Source organism: Symphalangus syndactylus, chromosome X, assembly GCF_028878055.3.
Source record: "Symphalangus syndactylus isolate Jambi chromosome X, NHGRI_mSymSyn1-v2.1_pri, whole genome shotgun sequence".
Classification (NCBI taxonomy): domain Eukaryota; kingdom Metazoa; phylum Chordata; class Mammalia; order Primates; family Hylobatidae; genus Symphalangus; species Symphalangus syndactylus.
Genome location: NC_072447.2, coordinates 40,333,572 through 40,341,509, shown reverse-complemented (window position 1 = coordinate 40,341,509; position 7,938 = coordinate 40,333,572). Strand labels below are relative to the sequence as shown.

The window sequence follows — 7,938 nt, the reverse complement described above, 5'->3', positions numbered from 1 at the left end:
GAAAATCTGGGTTATTAAAAAAAAAACCTTCTCTCATACTTCAGTTACATCCCAAGGACCAGTACATGGTCTGTGAAAAATCATAACCAGACGCTAATAATTGGTTCATTTGAAATACACTTTAAGACTACTTAAAGATGTGGGGTGGAAGGGGGGGTTGTAGTAATCAGATATCTAAACATAATTGTCAGAGTTTCCACTGAAAGGGATGGGACCTCCAAGGGGCATCTGCAGAGAGCAGGATGCTCTAAGTCTAGAGTCAGACAAGTGATTCTGGTCTGTCCGTATCACAGAAAACAGGGGTGCAATCTTCAGAGAAGGCAGTGAAGAGCTCGGTAGAAGACAAGGTGCCAGTTTATACATGAAGGCACACTGGGGAATACTTAGGGGAAAGGGGCTGTAATGTAAGAAAGTGCTGAATCAGGACTCATGTCCCAGCACTTGGGCAGAATTCTACTCTCAAGGAAACCTTGGGCTAGGGACAGGAGGATCCTCAGAAAATGAATCCCACAAGTAATCCCAAATGTATGCTTTATTCTCATCTTTACCTTCCTTATTTAGGCCTTGTTATGGTTTGGATCTATGTCTTCCCACAAATCTCATGTTGAAATGCAATCCCCAGGGCTGGAGGCAGGGCATTGTGGAAGGTGATTGAATTATGGGGGCAGATTGCCCCCTTGGTACTGTCCTGAGTTTTCATGAGATCTTGTTTTTTAAAAGTGTGTAGTACTTCTCCATCCTCTGTCTTCCTCCTGCTTCAGCCATGTAAGATGTACCTGCTTCCCCCTCACCTTCTGCCATGATCGCAAGTTTTCTGAGGCCTCCCCAGAAGCAGAAACATCGTGTACAGCCTACAGAACTGGAGCCAATTAAACCTCTTTTCTTCATAAATTACCTAGTCTCAGGTATTTCTTTAGAACAATGTGAGAATGGCTTTGCTATAAAGAAATATCTGAGACAGGATAATTTATAAAGAAAAGAAGGGCTGCCCAAGGTATCGAGGAGTGGGGCACTGCTATAAAGATACCTGAAGATGTGGAAGCAGCTTTGGAACTGGGTAATGGGAAGAGATTAGAAGGTTGTGGAGGGCTCAGAAGACAGGAAGGTGAGGGAAAATTTGGGACTTCCTAGTGACTTGTGGAATGGTTGTGACCAAAATGCTGATAGTGATCTGGACAATGAAGTTCAGGTTGAGGAGGTCTCAGACGGAAATAAGAAACATACTGGGAACTGGAGCAAAGGTCACTTTTGTTTTGTGTTAGCAAAGAACCTGGTGGCATTGTGCCCCTGCCCTAGGGATCTGTGGAACTTTGAACTTGAGAGTGATGATTTAGTTTACCTGGTAGAAGAAATTTCTAAGCAGCAAAGCATTCAAGATGTGAGCTGGCTGCCTCTAACAATATATGCTCATATATGTGATCAAATAAATGATGTAAAACTGGAGCTTTATATTCAAAAGGGAAGCACAGCATAAAAGTTTGGAAAATTTGCAGCCTGGCCATGTGGTAGAAAACAAATGCCTATTTTCAGGGGAGGAATTCAAGCAGGCTGCAGAAATTCGCGTAAGTGAAAAGGAGCCAAGTGCTAATAGCCAAGACCCTGGGAAAAAGGCCTTGAAGGCATTGCAGACACTTCCACAGCAGCCCCTACTATCACAGGCCCAGTGGTCTAGGAGAAAGGAATGGTTGGTTTTGTGGGCCATGCCCAGCCCTCTCCACCCGCTCTTGCTTTTCTGTGCAGCCTCAGGATACTGCTCCCTGCATCCTGATCACTCCAGCACCAGCTGTGGCTCAAAGGGGCCCAGGTACAGCTCAGGCTGCTGCTTCAAAGGGTGCAAGTTGTAAGCCTTGGCAGCTTCCACATTATGTTAAGTCTATCATTACACAGAGTGCAAGACTTGAGGCTTGGGAGCCTCCACCTGGATTTCAGAGGGTGTATGGAAACACCTGGATGTCCAGACAGAAGCCTACTGCAGGGCCCAAGCCCTCATGGAGAGCCTCTACTAAGGCAGTGTTGAGGGGAAATGTGGGGTTGGAGCCCCCAGACATAATCCCTACTGGGACACTGTCTAGTGTAGTTATGAGAAAAGGGCCATCGTCCTCCAGACTCTGTGATGTTAAATCCACTGGAAGCTTGCACTATGCACCTGGAAAAGCTGCAGGCACTCAGTGCCTGCCCACGAGAGCAACCACAAGGGTTAAAGCCTGCAAAGCCACAAGGGTGGAGCTTGGGAGTATCAGAGTGCTTTGGATATGGAATATGGAGTCAAAAAAGATTACTTTGGGCCAGGCGCGGGGGCTCACACCTGTAATCCCAGCACTTTGGGAGGCCGAGGCAGGTGGATCACTTGAGGTCAGGAGTTCGAGACTAGCCTGATCAACATGGTGAAATCCCCTCTCTACTAAAAAAAAATACAAAATTAGCCAGGTGTGGTGGCACACACCTGTAATCCCAGCTATTTTGGAGGCTGAGGCAGGAGAATCACTTGAACGCAGAAGGCATGCACTCCAGCCTGGGCAACAAGAGTGAAACTCCATCCCCCCCCAAAAAAAAGATTATTTTGGAGCTTTAATATTTATTGACTGCCCTGCTAGGTTTCTGACTTGCATGGGGCCTGTATTCCCCTTCTTTGGGCTGATTTCTCCCTTTTGGAATGGGAGTATTTAACCAATGCTTTTACTCCCATTGTATCTTGGAAGTAACTTTTTTTCTTTCCCATAAGTTGAAGGGACTAGCTTTGTCTCAGATGAGACTTTGGACTTTTGAGTTAATGCTGGAATGAATTAAGACTTTGGGGCACTGTTGGGAAGGGATTATTGGATTTTGCAATGTGAGAAGGACATGAGATTCGAGAGGGGCCAGGGATGGAATGATACAGTTTGGCTATGTGTCCCCACCCAAATCTCATGGTGAAATGTAATCCCCAAGGCTAGAGATGATGTCTGGTGGGAGGTGATTGTATTACGGGGGTAGATTTCCCGCTTCATACTGTCCTGAGTTCTCATGAGATCTGGTTGTTTAAAAGTGTGTGGCACCTACCCCTTCTTTCTCTTCCTCCTGTTCCAGCCATGTGAGTCATGCCCACTTTCCCTTCACCTTCCACCATGATTGTAAGTTTTCCGAGGCCTCCCCAGAAGCATATACTGCTATGCTTCCTGTATAGCCTACAGAACCATGAGCCAATTAAATCTATTTTCTTTATAAATTATCCAGTCTCAGATATTTCTTTATAGCAATGTGAGAACAACCTAATACAGGCCTGCTTTTAGTACTTTGGCCAGAGTCCTTTATTTTTAATCGTAATAGATTTTGCAGTAGTGAAAAGACTAGTGAATTAGACAAAAGATCTGCCTCATATTGGGAGGAGTGGAAAAATGTGAGCATAGAATAATTCTGGCCACATTAGACCAGGGGTCTAGTCTCAGCTCTGTCACCTATTAGCCATGTAAACTTAAAATTACAAGTTTGGCAGATAATGTCTGATAAGCCCTAACTTGTAGCACTGTTGGAATCTATGTAATGGATATGAAGCACTTAGCAGAATTATGGAAAATATTGGGTCTTTAAAGAATGGTAGTTATATAATTATAATTATTTTTACCACAGATGATATCACCCTCCCCTCTAGGGAGATTTATTTTTTATTAATTCAGGAAAATATGCAGCTTTCTAGGACAATTAATATCAAATTAGCCCATTATGTATTTAGCATATAAAAGTAAATAAAATTTCCCCATTTGAAGATAAGTTGTTTAATTTGCATGTAGGGAGTCTTCCCCAGTTGAATGAAACACAAAGTCCTAGAATTTGTGTCAAGGACCAACAACTTCCCTCCCAGGTGCCATTCCATCCAAACCACCCCTATTTTCATTCATTTCATCATCATCAAATGTGTTCTCCCTTAGAGTTTGCCAAATTACACTGAAGGTAACTTAATTAAAATATCCTTTTAAGATGAAGGTGGTGGTTCACACCTGTATTCCCGGTACTTTGGGAGGCTGAAGTGGGTGGATCACTTGATGTCAGGAGTTCAAGACCAGCCTTGGCAACACGGTGAAACCCTGTCTGTGCAAAAATACAAAAAATTTGCTGGGCAGGGTGACGTGTGATTCTAGTCCCAGCTACTTGAGAGGCTAAGGTGGGAGGATTGCTTGAGCCTGGGAATTCAAGGCTATAGTGAACCGTGATTGCACCACTGTGCTCCAGCCTGGGGAAAAGAACCAGACCCTGTCTCAAAAATATGTCCTTTTAAATACTAGGATCTGGCTCTCTCAGTTCAGAGCAAAGGAGCCAACACAGCAGCTTTTCAGCATCCCACATCAAGGCAGTTTCACCATTATTTCTCAAAAATTTCCTGGAGAGGCTGTGCATAAAATAACTAGATTGTGCTATGTGTTCAACTGAATGTGAACAAGAGCACAGGACACTACCCACTTCTCACTTCTGCCCCAAGAGATTTTTTTTTTGAGACAGAGTCTCGCTCTGTCACCCAGGCTGGAGCACAGTGGCAAGATCTCGGCTCACTGCAAGCTCCGCCTCCTGGGTTAAAGCAATTCTCTGCCTCAGCCTCCAAAGTAGCTGGGACTACAGGCCCCCGCCACCATGCCCAGCTAATTTTTTTGTATTTTTAGTAGAGATGGGGTTTCACCATGTTAGCCAGGATGCTCTCAATCTCCTGACCTCATGATCTGCCCGTCTCGGCCTCCCAAAGTGCTGGGATTACAGGCGTGAGCCACCACACCCGGCTGAGGTTTTCTTCTGGTTTATTGATGTCACCAAGGTAACTCTTAAGTGGAGGTTTCCACTCCAGGGTTTTGTCCTTCAGCAATGAGACACACCATCTGAGTGCCTGGCCTCTGCTCTCCAGTCCTAAAGCTTCATCTAGCCCACCACCCAGCTTAAATTAAAAGTATATCCCACTGAGAGACTCATCGTTTCCAAAAGTCTAAAAGGGCCTTTCTTTAGAGAATTTGCACCTTGCCATTTTCAGCCAGATACACTTCAGCACTTTCCCCAAACCCCTCTCTAACTCCTTACCTCCTTACTCCCTCTTGTTACTTGTCCTTTAGGTCTTAGAAGTATTTCACCATCTTCCATACATTGTTACTGTTCATTAATTGTAAAAGTCTAAGCAGGGGTGGGTGTTTTGTATCCTAGTTTTCCCATTTCTAACAAAATTACTTTCAAAAATCAAATGTTTGATTAATATTGGAGGAATGAATGAGCCGGTAAGCATAGATGCTGGTTCATAAACATTTTATTTTTTCCTACCTTCTTCAGTAAGCTAAGCCAATCCAGGTATGACTTTTATTTTTATACAACAGACTAAAATGGATAAAGAAAACCAAGAACTGAAAAGTTTTACTTTTTCTCACCTATGTTTGATCTCCAAAATTTTACTGCTAAATCATCTCACATTTTTTAAGGAAATACCTATTCCAATACTGTGTTTCCTTGTTCTGGCTCATTAAATATGAAAGAAGGTTTCCCAATTTGTTTTACAGAACAATAAAACTCCTACTCTTAAATAGCAATACATGTGTAACCAAATTCATTAATAAATATAGATTCTGAGGTTATCTAAAACTTCTATTATAAGAAACAACATTTGAAATATAACACCAAAAAAAATAAAGAAAAAGATACAACTCCAAGTTACTATAGAATATTAACACAAAATGGTATATGCTGTGTTCCCTCCAGATGCACCCTGGCCATTCACTACTTAGAATATTGACTGCTCTTTTCTTCCACAAAGGAAACAATCTTCAGACTTGAACATTTGAAATGTAACCTAGGGAAAAAAAAAGGAAAAGTAAAACTCGAGTTATCAATATACAATAGGAATGCAAAGATGATATACACTTATTTCTTCCAGCCCCACCATGGCCCTCCACTATTAGAATGTTGACAGACCTTTTCGACCAAAAAGTGAAGAACAAACCTCATATTTCACTTAGCATGGGAGAAGCTGCTAGACGTGGTTCTAGAACGTGCATTTGCCTTGGCAGCAGCTCTGGCTTGGGTTCTCTGTTCCTCATCCCTCAAAGCCTCTTCATAGCAGGATGGGAAGGCACTAGGGACGGTATCATTCATCTTGGCTACAAATTCCAGGACTTTCATCTTGCTAGTTTCAGCGTGAGCTCTTGGACCCCACAGGAATTCATAGCGCGGAGGATCACTGTTGGGCACTTGCTGGTACTCCAGGTACTTTAGCTGCACCAAATCTTTGGTCATGACCTTCCTGGGATCCCCATAGAGGAAGTGCTTCCTATCAGCATATACACCCATCATATTCATAATTTCCCAGACTGCCTCTTCTGGGGCACGGTTGCCATTCATGAAGATCACACCCAGTGCAATCATCAGGAGGCCAGTCTTGGGAATTTTTTCTTCATCACTGGTTGTTTCATCATAGGTGAGGTCTAGTTTGCTGAAAAAGGTATAGTAGTGCCTGATGGGATCCACTTCCTTCAAATCAACACCAAATGCCAGCTCTATGTGCTCAGAGGCTCTCTTGAGGATCTCATTGAAGTGACACTTATCCTTCCTGATAACAAATTTTATCATATCTCCCTTTGTAATTGGCTCTTTCTTTTCATACTTCTGAAGCAAGAAATGCACCAGCGACACTACTTTCTTGCTTAAAGGATCTTCTTTCCAGCCCTCAGCTTCCCTTGAGGAACCTAGACTTTTCTCATCTTGGCTGCTGGCACCTTTATTTGAACTGGTGCATGAAACAGGTGCAATAGCATTAGTGGTGGATGGGGCTCCCTGAAGCACTTCAGGCATGCTAGGTGTCTCAGCAGCAGGCAAATTCTGGGGTCTATCACCACAGAGAAGGTAGGCAGAGGAGGGTGACTCTCCTTCTGCCACAGTGGCCTGAGTAGCTCCCAGATCCTGATTCTTACAACGAGCCTGGTGGCGTTTCTCACGGGCACGGAGCTTACTTTTCTGACCTCGAGGCATAATTACTCTTGTCAGGGACTACAGACAATAGTGCAGGCAGTTGGGTCGATGAAGAGGTCACCCTAGAAGATGGAGGATGAGATAGTGTTCACAGCCTTGGTAGGGAGATTCTACCTTGGTCTAAGAATGGCCACCTCTCCTGGTTCTCTTGAGGGTATTGCTTTAGGAACCCATAAGGCAGGAGCGGGGTGGGACTGTTCTGTGGGGGGTTGTCACATCAGTTCTAACTCAGGATATTAATTTTACTTTAGTCTTTTGAGTCCTCCCTCTGTTAACTTGAGGCTGCCTCGCTTTAGACCATGGCTTCCCATCCCACGGATTCCCAACAGGAAGTAAGGGCGTTAGGCCTAACAGCTGCGCTTTGGGACACGGAGAGTTGACAGTGGGAACAGGACAGAGCAGAGAAGGATAGGTCTCTGTGAGGCAGCCTCTGTTCTGGGAAGAGTGTATCTCGAAGGTCATAACAAATGATACTCACTTTGACACCTGCCGGATCCTGAGATTTATTTCTCTGGTCGCATGTTTCAGACCAAGGTTTCGCCCGTAACAGCTTGATGACGTGGAAGATAGGTCAAGAGAAACAGGTCCGGCCACGCCCACTTTGCTCTCCCAGCATAACGGCAAATGGTTCTGCATTCGGGGGGGCGGGGGGCGTTCTTAAAGAAATACATACATTTCTTTCATTGACTTTGCAGGCACTGGGACTTCTCTCTTTGCTAAGCTGAATCAGTCAGCCTCAGAAAAAGGATAATTTCCCTGAGTCCAGAGTAGGAAGTAAGGTGGAACCTGAGCCCAGCAGCCATGCCTGGGGCCTCCCAAGATTGACAGTAGGGGCGGGGCTCTGTGGGGGTCCCTCTTCTTGGGTAGGTAATGCCCTCAGTCCTCACTCAGTGTCTTATCTTGACTTTTTGTAGGTGCTGAGCCACTTCTCTTATGACTTGAGGCCATCAAATAAGGTACTAAATCTGT

At 44.3% G+C, this 7,938-nt stretch overlaps 1 protein-coding gene across 1 annotated transcript; it reads right to left on the bottom strand.

The window, feature by feature from the left end:
* Positions 1 to 5,239: 5,239 nt before the first annotated feature.
* MAGEB18 (MAGE family member B18) lies at positions 5,240 to 7,572 on the bottom strand. Its single transcript, XM_055269065.1, has 3 exons — positions 7,448 to 7,572; positions 5,917 to 7,031; positions 5,240 to 5,794 (listed from the first exon to the last, which is right to left on the bottom strand). Exon 2 carries the CDS (start codon positions 6,967 to 6,969, stop codon positions 5,953 to 5,955), a length of 1,017 nt encoding a protein of 338 aa, XP_055125040.1. The 5' UTR covers positions 6,970 to 7,031; positions 7,448 to 7,572; the 3' UTR covers positions 5,240 to 5,794; positions 5,917 to 5,952.
* Positions 7,573 to 7,938: the final 366 nt, after the last annotated feature.

Excerpts from the sequence above, each read along its gene's own strand:
- MAGEB18 (XM_055269065.1), bottom strand. The coding sequence starts at position 6,969 with ATGCCTCGAGGTCAGAAAAGTAAGCTCCGTGCCCGTGAGAAACGCCAC.